The sequence below is a fragment of the Achroia grisella genome, unplaced genomic scaffold (assembly GCF_030625045.1).
Source record: "Achroia grisella isolate CSIRO2021 unplaced genomic scaffold, CSIRO_AGI_Agris_v1 utg900, whole genome shotgun sequence".
NCBI classification, from domain to species: domain Eukaryota; kingdom Metazoa; phylum Arthropoda; class Insecta; order Lepidoptera; family Pyralidae; genus Achroia; species Achroia grisella.
This window is the reverse complement of record NW_026713059.1, coordinates 4715810-4734897: the sequence shown is the minus strand read 5'-3', so window position 1 is coordinate 4734897 and position 19088 is coordinate 4715810. Positions and strand designations below refer to the sequence as shown.

The 19088-nt window shown below is 29.6% G+C and overlaps 4 protein-coding genes across 5 annotated transcripts; 3 read left to right on the top strand and 1 right to left on the bottom strand.

Annotated features, from left to right (window-relative positions):
- Window positions 1–1369: 1369 nt before the first annotated feature.
- On the top strand, window positions 1370–9755 carry LOC131853221 (mitochondrial ornithine transporter 1). Of its 2 annotated transcripts, none has more exons than XM_059204057.1 (7): window positions 1370–1518; window positions 2893–2981; window positions 3474–3718; window positions 4710–4856; window positions 5826–5958; window positions 8346–8543; window positions 9528–9755. In XM_059204057.1, exons 2-7 carry the CDS (start codon window positions 2915–2917, stop codon window positions 9647–9649), a joined length of 912 nt encoding a protein of 303 aa, XP_059060040.1. In that variant the 5' UTR covers window positions 1370–1518; window positions 2893–2914; the 3' UTR covers window positions 9650–9755. The 2 variants fall into 2 exon arrangements, with proteins under 2 accessions (XP_059060040.1, XP_059060039.1); XM_059204056.1 differs by lacking the exon at window positions 1370–1518 and adding an exon at window positions 1714–1867.
- Window positions 9756–11306: 1551 nt separating this feature from the next.
- On the top strand, window positions 11307–12450 carry LOC131853225 (uncharacterized). The gene is made up of 2 exons (XM_059204064.1): window positions 11307–11760; window positions 12177–12450. Exons 1-2 carry the CDS (start codon window positions 11438–11440, stop codon window positions 12406–12408), a joined length of 555 nt encoding a protein of 184 aa, XP_059060047.1. The 5' UTR covers window positions 11307–11437; the 3' UTR covers window positions 12409–12450.
- A 1129-nt stretch (window positions 12451–13579) lies between these two features.
- On the bottom strand, window positions 13580–15023 carry LOC131853226 (S-phase kinase-associated protein 1). The gene is made up of 2 exons (XM_059204065.1): window positions 14939–15023; window positions 13580–14840 (listed from the first exon to the last, which is right to left on the bottom strand). The coding sequence occupies exon 2, from the start codon at window positions 14838–14840 to the stop codon at window positions 14352–14354; it is 489 nt and encodes a 162-aa protein (XP_059060048.1). The 5' UTR covers window positions 14939–15023; the 3' UTR covers window positions 13580–14351.
- Window positions 15024–15692: 669 nt separating this feature from the next.
- Window positions 15693–17871, top strand: LOC131853222 (transmembrane reductase CYB561D2-like). Its single transcript, XM_059204058.1, has 2 exons — window positions 15693–16072; window positions 16383–17871. The coding sequence occupies exons 1-2, from the start codon at window positions 15863–15865 to the stop codon at window positions 16896–16898; spliced, it is 726 nt and encodes a 241-aa protein (XP_059060041.1). The 5' UTR covers window positions 15693–15862; the 3' UTR covers window positions 16899–17871.
- Window positions 17872–19088: the final 1217 nt, after the last annotated feature.

The window sequence follows — 19088 nt, the reverse complement described above, 5'->3', positions numbered from 1 at the left end:
GGCAGTGTTGCCAATTAATTTAATTTTAAAATAACTAGTCCAACAATTTCTGTAATATATTAAGTAACTTAATAATTCGCAGCACTATATCAAATTATCAGATAGTAACAGAAAATAAACAAAGAATTGATATTTTTATAATATTAATTAATAATAATAATATTAAAAATGAATAATAAAAAATACACTTTCTTATTTCGTGTATAAATTTGTTATTTAGAAATGCCTTACGTGTTTTAATTGAAATATTTTATTTCACTATAATCAATAATAATATAGGATTAGGTAACTGACTCAAAACATCATCAGACATCATAAAATTTTGTGATGTCCCTGATTTATATTTATCGGTAAGGGTTACCATTTTCAGTAAGAGAGACTGAGTATAATTTATTGTCACAACTATCGACGTTATAACGATAGGAGTTTATAACGGCGAGACTCCTTTATAATAGCCACGACGGAGTTATAAACGCACAACAAGCACTGCGACACGACGCGACGCTGTTTGATAGCCCGGCTAACTATACATTATTACAGCCAGTTTTATCTAAATAATATCTTATATTGTATCATGAATCATATCGTTTATTCTCAGTCGTACATAAAGTACCGGCTCCTTTTAATACTTCCTTTAATAAAAAGACTTGCTAGTGGTATTACTAAGTAAGTAAGTAAGGTAAGTACTGCTATAAAGATGTTGAGAGCTTAAAAAATATTTTATTTTTATGTATTATTTGTATTTTATGTAAATAGGAAATTGCATTTAGTAATAGTATTTTAATACAAAATTTACAAAATGTTTTGTTATTTATAATTAAAAATACATAAAATATTCGTATTATTATTTTAAATACATTTGGTAAATTATTTTGCACATCTGTGTAAATTACAACTTTAGACAACTTATAAATGGCTAAGGCTAAAAATTGTAATTATATATTATATTAAAAATAAGACATTATACGAGTTGCTTTAGTTAACAGTTACTGTTTGTAGCATTGGCATATTTAAATAGTGCTGTTCTGTCTTTTGATTGATGTATTTTAAATATACGATAAAAATATATTCCTTAACAAAATAACGTGATCAACTTACTTACAATAGTTTTCTTTAACGATTGAAGTTTTTTGTAAAACTAAATTTATTACAATTTCGTAGACGTTGATAGATTGAATGTTAAGTATAATCTGCGAGTTTATTTATATTCAAATTGTTTCGTTCTGTATAGAAGCTAGAAGAAAGTTTTAGGTATTCAGCAAAAAATATGACCCTTAATGGCAACACTAAATGCTGGAGCCAATAAATAGGCTGAAAGGAGATTTCCAGTGCCGTAAAATACTTAATAAAAAAAATTCAAGCCAATAAAAAAAGATACAAGGTATGCGACAATGAAAAAATATTGGCATTCGATATGTAAAAAAAATTGATATATCAAAAAACCGGCGAGATACACTGGAATATTGGAATACCATTAATGTATTAGCTTGTACATCATCCGTAGAAGTATCTAGTAAGGTACAATAACTTTGCATTACATTATATTATCAAGTAATATAAAATAATGTAGAAATTATTTTTAAGGTTACTTTAACTTTATTTATCTTCTGTTTCACTTTTATGTTATTATGTTTATGAATTTTCGAGAGTGTAATATCGTGAAGTATGATGTTATCGATGACTTACTAGTCAATTCATCGATATTTTGACGTATTTGGATAAACCGCATCCTTAGTGATAAGTTAATTACTTTATCAGTCAGTTCATTATTTTGTCAACTTTGTTTATTGCTCTTTTGGTATTGCTGGTTATGAAGTATTTGTGAATTTGGATGCAAAATATAAAAAAATTACTCTTCACATAGTAGGTAAGTAATATTATTTTGCCGTATTTTTTATACATAGTATTAAAATAAAATCATTTCAAATAGTTATGTGTTATTATTATAGGTTATAATAATATAATTACTTTTTTCCATTGACATTCTATAGATATACCAGGCATTCTATATCTTTATACTAAATAAATATGATGAATGACAGAGGAACAGAGGAATATATATTTATGTTTGAATTTAAATTAATACAGTAAGACTTTTATATTAATAATATATATATGCGAAACTTTTCAGCTTACTGAAATGGTAAAATCCTTCGTATTATATTTTGAAATTTATAAATCTAGAATAATTACTTTATAAAAAAGTGCATTTTCGAATTTCTAAGAAAAAACAACAAGTTTGTAATTAGCACATTTTTGGACAATTCTCTAAACCCTTCAACATATAGGTAATTTTGTTGTAAGAGTATTATAAGACATTGTGCATGCCTACACAAGTGATTTTAAATAACCTAAATATTTGTTGGAATAGTTTGAAATAATAGAAATTAACTTTTACAATACAGAACTAATGCATACAATTATATTAAGTTTTATTATATATCAAAATTAATTATCAATGTTTGTATCATATGATAGTGTATTTTGGACATAATAATTTTCCAAAGTCTATGTCATACATACATAATAAAAAATATTGTATTTGGTCTAAATAGGTAGGAGTTCTAAGCAAGCAACTTGATATTAAAGTGCTTAAGATTTTACATCACAAGGTGTCTACTATGCCAGACAATCTTAGCTTTTTTGATAATTAATTGTAAAATAACAATCACTAGATTGTACAGAAAGCTTTCTATGATACAGATAATAATTTTACAAACTATTAATTTTATCATGGTATTATAGTAATATTGTGCACAAATTGTTGTTTCGAAATATATTTTCATAATATATAACATATGATTTTATATTTTTATTATTAAAAAAAATTACAAACTTTATCACATGTAATTGAAGTATATTTTTATATTATACTTTTCTTCTTTATTATAGGATAGATACACAGTTTTAAAATATGGCACACTCTAATTCATCTGGAAACTTCAAGAATGGTATCATTGACTTTACTGCGGGTTCATTAGGTAAATCAAATATTGATTTAGAATTTATATAATATGTAATTACATAAAAATTACAAGATTACAGATAACTACTATGTTTAAGTAAATCACTCTAAAGAGTGATTTAAAAATCACACCCATTTTTTCTCTATCATTCTATTAAATAGTACAATGAGCAGGTTAGTTCCTGGTGACATATGAAAATTTAACATGTTGTTTGTGTCAAATAAGCTGACGGCATACCTGATGTCAAGTGGTAACAGGCGCCACTGACCAGGAATGACAGCAGACATCACATTATTATGATACCGCTCATTATACCACTCATCCATTGTCTATCTGGAGGACTAGGATGTTATATATTTTGCCTGCTTTCACTGCCTTATCTCACTCTTTAAAAACTTCTGTGATACACAGTTTATGAATATAGCTGTTTGGTGGCTTGATTACAAAGTCTACCTCCATAATATTCATATTAAACGACTTTTTTATAATCTTGTATTCCTACCGCAGGTGGTGTTGCAGTTGTATATGTCGGTCAACCTTTAGATACCGTAAAAGTTAAAATGCAAACATTCCCACACCTTTATACAGGAATGTATAACTGTTTAAAACAAACGCTAAGAAGTGATGGCATAATTCGTGGATTATACGCGGGAACAACGCCTGCAATCTTAGCTAATGTAGCTGAAAACTCAGTTTTATTTGCTGCATATGGTTATTGTCAGAAGTTTGTTTGTACTTTAACTGGAACTCATGTAAGTACCAATATATACATATTACGAAGGACAGATTCCTCATATTATTCTTAACATGTTTTATTATTAGCAGTGGCCTTATTCCTACATTGAAGATTTTTTAAATATATATATTGTTACTAGAATGTTCCGTAGAATCATATACGACCATATGTTTGTTACATATGGTCGTATACAATTCTACGGAATAAATATTAATTTGATTCAAATATACTATGGAAAATGTGTTTTTAATATATTCTGTTGGCCGTAGCTGGCCTTTACACATTTGAAAAAGCAGTCGAGTTGCAAATCCTCGAAAAGACTTATGAAGTGACTAAAACCAAGACCTGCCTGACAGATACCACTTTATAGACCATATTTCTGATGAACAAAAAATGTATAATTGAGTAATATCCTGTATGATCGTATACTCGCATGTTTGACTAAATGGCTATCAAAAGACAATACTAACTATGACTATATTTCAACGAATTGGATGTTAATTTAGTTAATTTATAAATCAACATCCAATTCGATTATATAAATACATAATAATAAATAATATAGTAAGACAACTATTTTAAAACTACAAGATTGTTCTGACGTTAAAATTGGGTCTGGCGCAATTTTGTCCCCTGATAACCATGGGTAAGATCGTGAAGTATGGGCGAGAAGGATGTAATGTACAAAATTAATTCATATATCAAAATAAGTAGTTATTTTATATACTTTTGGCTAAATAGTTTGTAAGTTATGACTATAATAACAAATATGTCCAGATGCGTGGACACAGTTAGGTATAGATTCTCCCGATGCGGCATTGTTAATGCCACGTCACAGCGTTGGAATCACGTGAATTTTCGTAACAGAGGTGTTTGTTCTTATAGTCATAACTTCCAAGCTATTTATCCATAGAAAGAAGATTTCTATTATAATCGTTTATATAACATTACCCATGTTCTCCGAACCGCAAACAAAGTCATCCGATATAAGTCGAAGCATGTTTTAGAATGTAGAGCAGCTCTCAGCATTGGGTAATGCGTCGGCAGGTTTCCTCGCTGCTTTCTTCTCGTCGTTCACACTGTGCCCGACGGAACTGATCAAATGCCAGTTGCAGGCCATGAGGGAGGTCAACCTGCAAGGTTCTCAAACAGCTGTAAAGTTTGTTCTATTTGTTTTCCAATTATACTTCAATGATTACCTACTTATACTCCTAGAAATAGGTAGCATCACTTATGCTCCCTATTTTGTATTGTTGCACCGATGGGGGTGGCATATTCTCCGGAATAAACCCTCAATATATAATAGAATAAAAAAAAAACTTATGCTACCTATTTCTAGGAGTTCATTGTCATTAACCAGAATCTATAGAAACTATAGTTTTTAGTAAAAGCGACCTTCGGCAGAAATAGTTATATTTTAAAAAGTAACAAAAAAAAACTAAGCAAGTTAAAATTTTATTAAATCAAATCATATCATTTATTTGCAGAATATAGTGCTTATTAGTTGTTAATAAGTAAATAGTCATTGTACAACGTTGTCTTGTAGTCCGTGGGTAATTCTGTCTCATCTATTTCTGCCACCGTTCATCAGCTTGCTTTGTAAACTTTTGGTTGAAGGGTATATGGCAGTGAAATTACAGGATGCGGAGGTATAACGCCTCCATGACCGACGACCAGACGTGATGATCATGCTGTTGTTCATGTATATGTCGGTAGCCATATAGGTACAATCAAGTGATTTATGACCCTGTTTGTCCCTGTAACATAAAAAAAGTAACCATTCTAGTTATATACTTGAAACAAATTATATTATTGCATAAATATAATTTGTTTCAAAGTTACGTTAATACAACATAACAACATTTCTACCCTGCTTATCACTTGTTTATATATTATTATTGTCATTACTAATCCTATTACGATACTTACATCATTATTGATAACTAGTTAACTATTACCAGGTAGTTAGTAATAACAGTTAACTAGTGGCGAACCCCGGCTTGGATCATAACTTTGAGTTATCTGTAGTAACAATATATATGTAGTAATACGTATGTCACTATGGTAATCACAACTCTATTTCTCATTATTCTATTACTATAGATTATCTTGTAATTTTACAGATTAAAGTGACACCCCTACAGTTGACTCAGCAAATTTTTAGACAATATGGAATACAAGGACTGTTTAGAGGTCTTGTACCTACTATAATGAGGGAAATGCCCGGATATTTCTTCTTTTTTGGAGGATATGAAGGTACGTGTGGTACTTAAACTGGTGTTGCAAATTTTAATAAAGATTTTATAATCTTTATTCGGTATAATAATAAAGGGCCGAAATCAAGTGATTTCATTTTCTTAGAAAGTATAAGAACTAATATAATATAAGAAAAAAACATAAATTAATAAAAAAAACTTAATCGCAGACTGTGCGATCACGTAATCAATGTAAGTTCTGAAATACTTTCAGAATTTCTGTTTTGTAAGGGTCGACTAGATTTTTGACTTGCTATTTACGTGTAAGTCTAAATACACTTACAGTGTAAAAATTGTGTAATATTATTTTACCCTAATGCAAATAAAAATAATATTTATTTAAATGAAGTTAACAGACTTTATTTAACTAAAGATTATTTTTATATGCATTGCATGCATTTTCAATTGCTAATTTTTGTAATTTTACCGCCATATTCGTATAATGTTATGAATTTGCATGAAACATCGCGGTGTTGAAATGGAAGATCAATTTTAGTCTATAATTTTATTTGAAATCTAATGTAATCATGTCCTTAATCATGTCCTTACCGTTATTAGATGGAGGTCAGATGATAGTCAGTACCTAGGCTCGAAGGGATCGCGATAGGCCTTGTCAGGGCCGTGCAAGTTCATGTCGGTCGCTAGACTCAAAGTCCCTTTAACGTAACTAGTACTACAATTTGATATCTATGTAAGTCATTACACGAAAATGATTGTAGTTTGAATATTAGATGCATGGTATTCGGATTGATAATAAATAATAGTTATTTTATTGGCAACTGATTTGAGTGAAGTAAACATTGAATATTGTATGGAACATGCAACAATACATCCGTGAAAATTGTGTTCAAGCTGATGGTTGTTTCTTAAATTAACGTGCATAAACATACTGACAAGAAATGAAAAACTAATTTCATTTTGAGATGTACACGACATCATGTGTTAGGTATATATCGTAAATAATTTAATGTATATTTTTTTATTAACTATTTAATTACTGTTACATTTTATACTAGCGACCCGACTCACAGCTTCCCACTAGTATTTCAATTAATTCATATAAAATCATCGAAACCTCCCGGAAATAACTTCATTGATGCATGAAAAATAGTTGAAAAGCCGTTATTTTTAAATGAGATTGTTGCGAATATAAAAGCAGCCCCGACGTTCAACTTTGTTTTATAATGTGTATAGGTACTTATAGATATCATAAATAAATTATTAATTAGTAGTGCAGGTCAAAATGTTATGTAATTAAAAGTGTCTATAACGAGTTTGTTACGTCAATTGCTTTGAAATAACTGGCTAAGAACAAAGTGATAACTAACTCTGTATAATATAGGTAGGTAAGCTATTACTTTTTCGTACTATTCTAATGCTTTTGGCTACAGCTGGCCTTTACAGCTTCACCGAATGATAGGCGGTGAGTGCAGATGACACTCCAAAATCGCGGATTTTTGTACTCCAATATACTTACTTATGAAGTGCCGGAAGACCAACTCCCGCCTGATGGATAATACTAATGTGAGGGACATTGAACCTCGGCTCAGGCCAAGGTAATTTCTATACCCGTTTGAATTGGACATGCGATCGATTGGGAGGGTAACGAAAGCTGTGATCTTATTAAGATTTTTTTATGTCCCCGTAATATTGTGAACTACGTGCGTTATCTACCACTCGAGATTGTAAACTGTGGTTAAAAACAATATTATAATTAATTAAAGGACATTCCAATTTTCGGTATTTGATAATCTGTAATCTTTCATCGGTCGATCAAATTTACTTATAAAAAACTAAAACACGTAAATTCTATATTCGACTATGCTTACTGTAACATATACAAGTAAAAAGCTAAGTACACGACACTAAGGAAACAGATCAAGACGAGACGAGCAAAGAAAACAAGGGTATAGTCGTAAAATATTGTAATGTCTTATGTCACATATGTTAAAACAAAATAGTAGTATTTTTATAAAACATAGACAATATATTGGTATATAAAACAAGATATAACTTTTGTTTGTAAAATAGGAATAAAACAAATACTAAATTTGAAGTTCAGACTTTCAGTTTAGTCTAAATTTAAACCCAAATCTTTTAAACCATTTCTGAGTATAAACAAAGCATAAACTCACAGACAAAACAAAGCAGAAAAATTAATTAAAAAAATTAAAACATGGTATTACGTTGATCAGAGATTTTTCCCAAATATAATAATTAGTTTTTCTCATGCACAACAGCGATAGTTATATTTTATTACATGTAGGTATAGTGGTTTTGGTGCATGGTAATTTTTACATTTAAATTTAATAAATGCTAATGAGTTTCATAAAGTTCACAATAACATAAATATAAGTTATCTAATTACTATAATTAACCTATACACAGGTACAAGAAGTTTACTTGCAAAACCAGGTCAGTCAAAAGACGACATAGGTTTTGTTAAGACTATGATTGCTGGAGCGGTCGGTGGATTGGTTCTGTGGACGGTTATATTTCCTTCTGATGTTATTAAATCTCGAATACAAATATCGAATCAAAATCAAAAGTTTCTAAACATTGGTTACGAAATAATTAAAAAAGAAGGTTTGTATAATTAATTATTCTTTACATGTCATTATAGATTATACTAATATAGAATCATTATCTGTATTATTAACCAAAAACAAAGAGGAGGTTCTAATTAGAGTGTACTTTTGTGTGTTTACTGTTTTGAATATAAATATCTTCCGTGTTGGCATATGTATAATATCTAATCGTCACTTTTAATATCTGTATTTGAGTTTGATTGTTCCAAAAACTCTCGCTCTCTTTCTCAATATATATATATATATATATATATAATATAATATATATATATATATATTTATATAATATATGGTATATAAGTGCAGAGATTACGAGATTTTTTACCTGATACAAATTTGAAAATCCTAAATAAATTGTTAAATGAGATTCTATTGTCGCCATATATTAATTTACCGAAATTGCCTTTTTAAATGATTTAAATCTTTTAAATCTAAGAAACACTTCCCGTATAATATTATTACATTAGAAAGTCAAAGTAACTATAGTAATAGTTCAATTTAAGTTTTATCGAAGATAACAACAGTTATCTTAGATAAAACTTAAAATGTTAGAATGGTAAGAATATGATGCACCCTGTCTTCAGTAATTGTCGTAATCTGTTAATTTGTCGCGAACATATAGCGTAATAAATAATTAGTATTGTCAATATCGAAAGCAGGTTGTTTTTGTATGTCCTATTCTTCCTAAATTTGGCTTTTTTATGATAATGGATAGGTGAGCCCGCCTGCGCTAACGTTTTCCGCCGGTTTGGCATCACTGGAGGGTGATGGTGGTGATGATGGAGGTCCATAATTATGAATTCACAAAGTATGAAAGGCTAGTTTTCAGGGGGAACTGCGTGAAGGTCAAGCTGACATGGTACATTGCTAGCGATAGGGTCCTTAATCCACATAACTAACAACCCTCTAATGCAATTTGCAGGGAAGACCCTGCAAATTGCATTAGAGGAGCTGGTTTTTATAATATTTCTGTTCTTTTCAGGAGTACTAGCATTGTATAATGGACTGAAGCCCACACTAGTTAGGACAATACCGGCGACTGCTACTCTATTTGTTGTATACGAATACTCAAAAAAGTTTATGCACAAAACGTTCGGCGACTGAATGAACAACTTTTGAAAGTATATAAGTAGTTAGTTATGCATTTATTGTTGCTGTTGACATTGATAGTATATTGTTAATTATACGTTTTTGAGTTTTTGTTATATGTAATCAATCTATTATTAATATACATATATCTACTACTATAAGAACCATATGAATGAGAGAAAATTATTTTATAATATCCAGACCAATTTCTAAACGTACAGTATGTGAGAGCAATCTGAGCACCAGATATATAAATTGTTCGTAATGAAATATTATGATTATTCACTGGGCACGAACAAAAGATGTCAGGATATATTTTTTATGCAAGTTATCGGAAAATAAATTAACGGACCATTACGTGAAAGTAGTTACAGCTATATGCAGCTGTTATATAGGTATGAACAGCAACGCGTATAGACGCAGACAATATCTACATATATAATAATATAACAAACCTCAAAGTAAATAATGCGTCATGTATAATATTATGACGCAGATGACGACTCCTATCGACAGCAAGACCCGACATTTCTAAGATCTAAGAACAAGTTATTGTTCTTAGCTTAAGCAGTATTTACTCATCATTATAAATGACGTATATTCTAAATGATAATACATTTGTGCTTCCGTGACTACGTCAATTCGCCCTGATTCGCATATTGACCCGTCTTTGTATAAACCCTACAGCGTTTCAATGTTATTGTTATCGTAGCAGAGAATAATTATCTTATTTGAAAATTTGTTGCGTTGAGTCTCTTACTGTTAGTTCTCTAGTTAATTTCATCTTATAAATAACGACCCTAAACAAATTGCACAGCGCCATATAGTCTGAACTAAGCAAAAGGTGTACTGTTGATAAATGGGAAACATCTGTTAGAAATACTTAAATACATAATATATGGGTAGGTAACATAGAAAACACTCACAAACAGACGTACAAACAAAAAACTCATTAATAAAAATATTTGTATCGAGAATCGAACCCACTAGAAGTGAGACCGTGTACCTACTAAACAGTTAGACCACCGAAGCCGTTAAATGATAAGAAATTTGTCTCTGCGCCACTAACTTGGTCTAAACAGATTATAATAAACTTGTCTTCTTGTAAACTCAATACTGTTTCAATGTTATTATCATTCGTAGTACAGTGATAATAGTTGGGTATCTTCTTAGGTAGAAGATAAAGCAGCTTGTTATTATCCTCAATTTTTAATTTTTATATTTAAAATTTGCAATCCATTCTAATATTTTATAATGCTCTATTGCACTAACTTTAAAATTGGATACAATAAAAAGTAAAACACATCCGCATCGCAATCCCTCGCCTCAACTACGTGCAATTCTAATACTAAAATAATATTTTTGATAGAAAATAAAACTGCTCTATATGGACCTATTTATAAAACTGAGCTGCGTAGTATGGAGTAGATATAATAGTAATAGAATATATTTTAGTATGGAGAACACTGAATGAACTACTGTTCTGCGTTGTTAAACGCAGACTGGGCCACAACTAACGCTAAAGAATGAAAATGAACCAGCACGGTTTCGAAAAAGTCGCGTGGAGACTGATCAGACTATAGAGTCGTTATCATTAATAATTAACACCGTTATTTACCCCGGATACGCTAGTAAATGAAGTACCTACCCACAATGTCTTATCTATGGTATATACTGTGTTCTGCCTGTAAACGGTGACTTTATTTTTAAATTTTACGAATAACTTAAGTTGTCAAAAAACCCCTCTAATCATTCTTCTCAGATACCTCTACTATATTATAGATATAATTTTCTGATATTGAAATGTCATCTAATGATTATCAACTACAGAATATCTATCGATACTCTAGGAAAACTTTAAAAAAGAATCGCAGTAGAGAGCAAGAACATGAATTACATAGAGAAAATTTGAATATTGAAATGACAGAGAGATCTCCGAGAAGTGATTTAAAAAACGACGGATTCATAATTTCATCCCCCGGCTGCAGTTGTGATACAGATCAGGAGGTGGATGTGGCCAATATTTTACATAAAAAGTGCCCTGTTAGTAGCTTGGCTCAACAGCAACTAAAGAAGCTCATAGACGAGACTGATCAATTACTTAGTGATAATCCAAGATCTAGCAGGTGTATCTAAATAATTTAATTAACCAACTTGAAAAAGTTCCCAATTTGTATTTGTAAATAAATTCAGTAACAAAAAAAAACTGAAAATATCTAGGTACTCCTACAATATATTTATTTATAAAGATATAATTCTTATAGTTTAGAACTTTAGGATCACAACGTACTTTATTGAGGCTTCTAACTATAGATTGGCTATATGGCTTATAAAGCATACCTTGGTAGTTTTAGTATATAATTTCGCAAGTTTCACATACTACGAAGAGCTACTTAAGGGTCGGTAATTCAATATTGATGATGTGCAAACAGATGCACTGTTTGCGCATCATTAATATTGAGTTATGTCCCGCGTATATGGTGGAACATACGCGCGCCTGCAACTCCCTCACGCATGTTTCATTTATTATTTTTGCTTCCAGACCTCTCCATGAATTATTGTGTTCCTGTAAAGAAATTCTTCTGAGACAGGATAAATATATGTTATTGATCTTCATTACGGTTGCCTTTATTTTTGGTATATTACTAGGTGCTGCTACTTGTGGCTCCTATCTTGGACGATTTAACAGTCCTATACTAACATGTATAGATAACTTCTTTATTTCGGAGATATACCCAATGAAAGGCCATGATGGTTTTCTTAGCATTGTATAAAATTATATACCTAGCTAGTTTTAGAAAACTATTATTTAAAAGTTTTAGATGCATTTTAGCACTTAGTACATATAAGTCTTAAAAATATAAATTATCAATGTAATATTTCCGTTTAATTTCCTATTATAGAATATTTTGATAGAGAGACGGAATTCTGAGCATTACATGGCAGAGGGAAACTCTGATCAGTTCCTGGGACTTGTAACCCAGGTTTAGGTTTATGGGGTTATTGCCGACGTACGTGAAAACTCACCTTCACCGCTCGTGTTTCTCTCTGACAGCCAATTAATTTGCTTATTAATTCGAATATTTATTTGTTTTTATTGCATGGTCTTTACATATATAATTTCCCACGGTACAGTGAGCTCTACCGGTATTATATATTTTGTTTTTTTTACAAAATAGGAATATATCTGGTGTAAATGATGAGACATCTACATCTGGGATTTTATAATGATTTTCATACATTCTCATGACTATTTTAATTAATATAATTAAAATAGTCATGAGGTCAGTCAGTGATATGTATATAAAGACACATATAAAGCATACATGCTAAGTTGATGACGACAAATATACATGTTATTTTTGAGAAATATTCTCAATTGTAATAAGAGACCAAAAGAGTTATTAAGATATTTATTTCAACTCAAAACTAGTGAGTGATTACTAAACTGCACTTTCAAGTTTTACAAGCAAAGTATATTTAATATTCTGTTATACAATAGTAAATGAAAAGCTTCCTTATCATAATATGGGTGAAATGTTTAATTTCAATTAATTAATCTTCAAGATTTAAATTAAATTGAAATTAAACAAATAAACAAATATAGAAGAGAACAATGGTAATTACCTAGTACAATACATTGAAGCAATATTTGGGTATAATGAAATATATTTCATTGTTATGATGATTATTTAATAAAGGCTACAAGTTTTATTATATATTGCGAAAATTATCAATTTGCATATTAGCTTTCAATAATAAAAAAAATAGAACAAATATCTAATATATAAAAGTATTCCTTCACTTTTGAAAAAAATTGCATTGGCATAGGCATAGGCAAATGCCAATAATTCTGTTAGGTTCATTATTCATTTTATTAGATTATAATTAGTATGACCCAAAGAACTGCTTTATTTATAGGTTTTTAATGGTAGTTGTTCATAGTTTATAACAATGTATTTAATCACAAATTATACTTCATAAACTAATTTAAAGAAAACACATTTTCATCTCAGTAAACATGTACACATGGAATAATGCATTTATCTACTATTTCTGACATATATGTCATTTGGATGGTGGATGTCCACTATTATGGTTTCTTGTTAACATGTTTTGTTATATTACAATACCCAAAAAGTTAAGAAAATTATAGTCATAAATTGTTGGTTCAGGTTGCTCCAAATTGACAATTCTAACAAAACAAATTCCACAATCAATATTTTATTCACTTTTATTTGATACAAGATATACATGGATTTCTTTCATATGATTTTCTAATATAAAAATTGGGAATTCAGAAATTTTATATTAACATGAATATCCTGCAGTGAGATTACTATAATAATGGCTAGAGTAGTTAATTATTATAATAAGTTGTTATTTAAATACTTAAAATCAAATATACAACACTCCTTTAAAACAAATGATACAATACAACCTAGTAGATTATTTTTATTACTTTATCGATTTAATACTCTTAATGAGATATAAATTTAAACATACCTATTGGTAAAACACAAATGTGCACCAAACACATGTCTACCTCCTGGACACAATAATGTTGTCTATTCAAGTTAATACATGAATGTCAGCCTGTGTTCCAAATTGGCTTGTGTCCACAGTGGTCATTTTCATTTTAATTCAAAATACAAATTAAGCCTAAAATGTTTTAATTTAAAATTACGATGAAGTTAATAACAATGAGTGTAGGTGATTACTTCTCCTCACACCATTCATTTTCTTTGCGCACCTGATCCTCTTCAGTGGCTGTGAAATCATTTTTAATGTTGAATGTCTTTCGAATTTCTTCTGGAGTTTTACCTTTAATCATATTTGCTACTGTCTTACAAGTAACATCCAAGAGTCCTTTGATATCTAAATAATTGGCGGCTAGGATAAGTTCAAACAGTGTGCCTTGATCTACTTTTAAGAAATCGGCATCCCAGGATGAAATGTCATCCGTTCTCTTCTCTTTGTTTTCGTCATCCTCAGGCAATGGCGGATCATCTTTGTGATAAGTAGCCCATTGAATGACTTTCTTGAGAATAGCAGAGTTTACGTTGGGCAAGGGAACGACTTCTTCTTCTTCATCATCCATCCCAAGATCCTCCAACATAGTCTTGATTGTTACCGAACATTTTGCTATTTCCACATCTACAGCAAATACTTCATTGTCCGATGACTGCAGTTTGATATTCGGCATCTAAAATCAACAAAGCAGATTAAAGTTAGGCGCCATGTTTTAGTTTTTTGGACAAACTTTGGTCTATACAATACAATATTTCAGAAATAAATTATTACCTTTACTTGTATTTATTAAATAAGGAGGATATTAGTCAATTTAAACTGGTAAAATTTCTCAAATACCGAATCAATGAAACTCAAAACCAACCATAAAGATTGATGATATTAATTATAAAATATAGCGAGAGTATAGATTGCATTACCAGCACAATGTGTGACTGAGTATCTGTGGTCTGGTTATTTAAAGTAGGGACGCAAAGTACTAGAATATTACAAACCTTTATGGAGTACTGTAATTATTTTTCTTATTAATTATTATTATCAATTCCTTTGACGATGCAAACATTTGTATTCATGAGTATGATTGTATATAAAAAATTCAAATATATATCAGTTGTCTAGTACCCAAAACACAAGTTTTGCTTAGCTTGGAACTAGATGTGTAATAGTAGATTATGTATATTAAGAAAACAATTTTTTTGCTCGTACTATGAAAATTTCATTTTCGACAAACAAAACATAAATACAATATTTATGTTTTTTAAGTAAAGAAGCATGATATTGAGCATATCATATCAAATTTAATAAGCTAAAAATAATGCTATATATTATTTTTAGATTATCAAATTTGATATATTTGAAATGGCATAAGAAAACAAAATATAAACTGTCATAAAACCTCAATACGTAACTAGTTGTTTGGTTACATCTCGGTGGAATACTGTGGATAGTTTTAAAAACTAGTTAAGTTAAATTTTGTTCATGTCTATTTTAATCTGTCAGTTAGTCAGTCTGTATAGTTTACTGTCACTGTCAGTTTACTTGTGTAAATCGATAGGGATATAATACACTCGTCGATATTTACTTTAGAACATTTTAAATAAATAAATTACCAACAATTTATTACTTTTAAGAAATATAACTGCATTTCACAAACCTAATTTTTGTTTTGTGAGAAAAATATTAAAATTCTTACTATTTATGGAGGCTGCAGAAAGCCCAGCTTTAGACATGTCAGATAAAAATTCTGAAACATCACGGCTTGTGTCTCAAAATGCTAGTACAAAACCAAGTTATATAAACGTATTTAGCAATATTATTGCAGTTTTGTTTTTGGGGATAGTAACGTATTTCAGTTTTGATAATGGAATTACTATTTTCTCATTTCACCCCATACTGATGACTCTTGGTGTAAGTATTTTTATTATTAATAAGATAATAGATGATTTTTAGACTATTTCTACCTAAATATACATATTTATATATTTATACAATGTCTATCATATACACTATAGGTCACAAGTTGTTTATTGATATTATTAATATTAATAAATGTATTTTTCTGGCGGAAGGTAAAGAAATAAGTTTAGAATCCTGCTGTAAACCCATGCTTACACCAGACTACCCTTTGCACTGTTAATAACTTAATACTAGATTTTAGATTATTCCAGTGCTAAAAGTATAAATTTAATTCCAGTATTTGTCTATAATGTTGTTGCAGTGGCTGTTGATTATGACATCAGCAATAAATGCCATCACTCCTGGTGATTTGGCTACAGAATGGATGCCTATACGACTCCGAAGTGCTCGTCATTGGGTTCTCCAAGTACTGGGTGGTATTATAATCACAATTGGTTTTCTTGTGATTATATCAAATAAAATAATTAATAACTCCTCTCATTTTACCACTTATCATGGAAAATTTGGACTAGCATCCTATATTTTTATGTTGATTACAATGTTAGGCGGTATCGGTGCACTATATAGTCTTAAGCTCAAACAATACTTGCCACCTATTTATACGAAACTTATGCATGCTTCTGTTGGATTACTAACATTCTGTATGGGCATAACTTCGATGTCACTGGGCTTATTTTCTGGCTGGGGAGCTAAAAAAGGAGAAGTTTTCCAGTATGTTGGTTTATGTATGGTATTACTGGTTATGTTGTTCACTGTATTACGTCCTACCTTAAAAGTATATTTTCGGATGAGGGAAAGACTAGAGAATGCAAGTTAAATGTTGTCATCCAACTATTTATAAAACTAGGTAAACTATGATGTATTAAGTGCTTTAGCTACTCACATTATACATGTCGCCTTGCATTGTAACAGTAATAAATTAATCTTTTTTTTCGAATGATTAGACTCCTAAACAGATTATATTGTAAATTGTTATTAAATACTAATCATCATGCCTATTATTATCATAGCAACACAATAATAAATTAAAAATTCATTAGAATATTATAATAGATAAAATGACTACATAAATTTATTGTAAGGAATCAACAGATTCATATGGCACAGATCTGTTTTTAATTGCAGTGTTTGTGGTAGAGATGTTTGTTCCAGAGTGGACAATTTATATTGAAATTACATATAATGAAGTACCTAGGTTCACAATGAGAATCCAAATAACACTTTTCCACTTAGAGAAATTATCATGGATGGGCACAAATTAGTGTTATATGGTTACAAAGGTACCATGCATAGATCTGGAAAGTAATATCACTATTAAGTTATAAGTGCTTTATGTTTGTCCAACATAATATATTCTATATATAGGCAGTAGTTCTTAATCAAAACAATCCATTATTTACTAAGCATATTTGTATGTATATTGTTGTAGGTTTCACTGTCAATGACCAAATATTACACAGAACTTCTATTATTTTATATTGATGATACAGTTAATTGCATTATTTGTTGAATTGTTTATATAATTGTATATGTAATATTTCCTATACAGGGTACAAGATCTCTTCACAGCATAGAATATAAGTTTGTTAAAAATGTTCTTATCCTTAGTAATATTTGAAAATTTAAAAAACCGTTATACTAGATTAAGCAATAGTGGGTTATGTATGGTATGTCTGGTTGTCATCCGACGTGCTCACAAAATCGGCATTTTATTTGAAGTATTCATAATGAATAATGATATGTATGTATATAAATATATAGCGTCCATATAAAAGAATGAGTCAGACGTAATGATATTAATTCATATTGAGCTGTAAATTAATGACACAGTTGAACAACCTTTTCCTGATATACATATATAAGATTATATAATCTACATATTTGCTACCTACATACCTACATATTTATTGCAGTATAAATACATATATGCAATCATATCGTAAGTACTATAATCGGTTTTCAGAGTTACAAACCAAAAATGTAAGTATAGTTTGTGTAAATATAATCCGAGTTTAAAAATGTGCCACTTTCATTCAAGTTATTCTTGAGTGTTATTTTTATTTTCATTATACATAAATACCTAATTACCCATATATTTTGTAACAATACCTATATATATTTTTTATAACACCTTTATACCATTAATTTAAATCATTACATTATATCAAAATGTAAGTGAAAAATTTTGCCAAATATAGTTGTAAAATTTATATATTTACATAGATTTATACATATGTGTCGTCGTCATAGGTATATGCATACTTCCAAGACTACAGTATTTATTACATACGAACAATGGTCTTAGTTTGTAGATATTTTTAATTTAAAATTAAGTGTATGGATAATATAAAACGGATGTAAGTGATCTCACAATTAGTATATTAAAGTATTAATTTAAAAAAAACAAAGTAAAATCAGTGTTCATTAATACATTGATATTCATAACTAATTTCATTCATATTAAAATAACATGAAAGACACATGCATTATGCTGCTGATAATGATGACATTTCTATCTTGCTGATATATGTTTATAATTTTTTTGTATTACAATATTTGGATAATAGTAACTCGTAAGGGCAACAGATGGTATTTTAGCTTCTTTTACAATGATGTTTTCCTTTCTGTTATCCATGATATTTGAACTAATTTCAATTATTGATAAATTTTATATTTTGTTAAGTAGATACATTAATTAAATCATCATCAGATATTACATATCTATGGTACATGCCTATGAAGTTTCGAAGTACATTACATATCTTTGTTAACTGTGCGGTCAAGTGCAACACTGCAGAGTCTTTATCTAGAAATATGTTTGTGTTCCTGTTGGTTTGGGTTCCAAACAACTGAAACCGTTCTGAAAAAAAAACACAAGATAAATCTGTCTTTCTGTCTTCACTCTCTGTATTATCTGTATAGCAGTATTATAGTAGAATCTGTGTAAAACTTGAAATAATCTAGTTAGTACATAATTGTATTAAAAACAGACCACTCTTTATAATAC

What these genes read in the sequence shown, in the direction of transcription:
- LOC131853221 (XM_059204057.1), top strand. Translation starts at nt 2,915, where the DNA reads ATGGCACACTCTAATTCATCTGGAAACTTCAAGAATGGTATCATTGAC. An exon ending in CTTTACTGCGGGTTCATTAG is followed by an intron (nt 2,982 to 3,473) that starts GTAAATCAAATA and finishes TTCCTACCGCAG; the next exon opens with GTGGTGTTGCAGTTGTATAT. An exon ending in TGCAAGGTTCTCAAACAGCT is followed by an intron (nt 4,857 to 5,825) that starts GTAAAGTTTGTT and finishes GTAATTTTACAG; the next exon opens with ATTAAAGTGACACCCCTACA.
- LOC131853225 (XM_059204064.1), top strand. Translation starts at nt 11,438, where the DNA reads ATGTCATCTAATGATTATCAACTACAGAATATCTATCGATACTCTAGG. An exon ending in GATAATCCAAGATCTAGCAG is followed by an intron (nt 11,761 to 12,176) that starts GTGTATCTAAAT and finishes TTTTGCTTCCAG; the next exon opens with ACCTCTCCATGAATTATTGT.
- LOC131853226 (XM_059204065.1), bottom strand. Translation starts at nt 14,840, where the DNA reads ATGCCGAATATCAAACTGCAGTCATCGGACAATGAAGTATTTGCTGTA.
- LOC131853222 (XM_059204058.1), top strand. Translation starts at nt 15,863, where the DNA reads ATGGAGGCTGCAGAAAGCCCAGCTTTAGACATGTCAGATAAAAATTCT. An exon ending in CCATACTGATGACTCTTGGT is followed by an intron (nt 16,073 to 16,382) that starts GTAAGTATTTTT and finishes ATGTTGTTGCAG; the next exon opens with TGGCTGTTGATTATGACATC.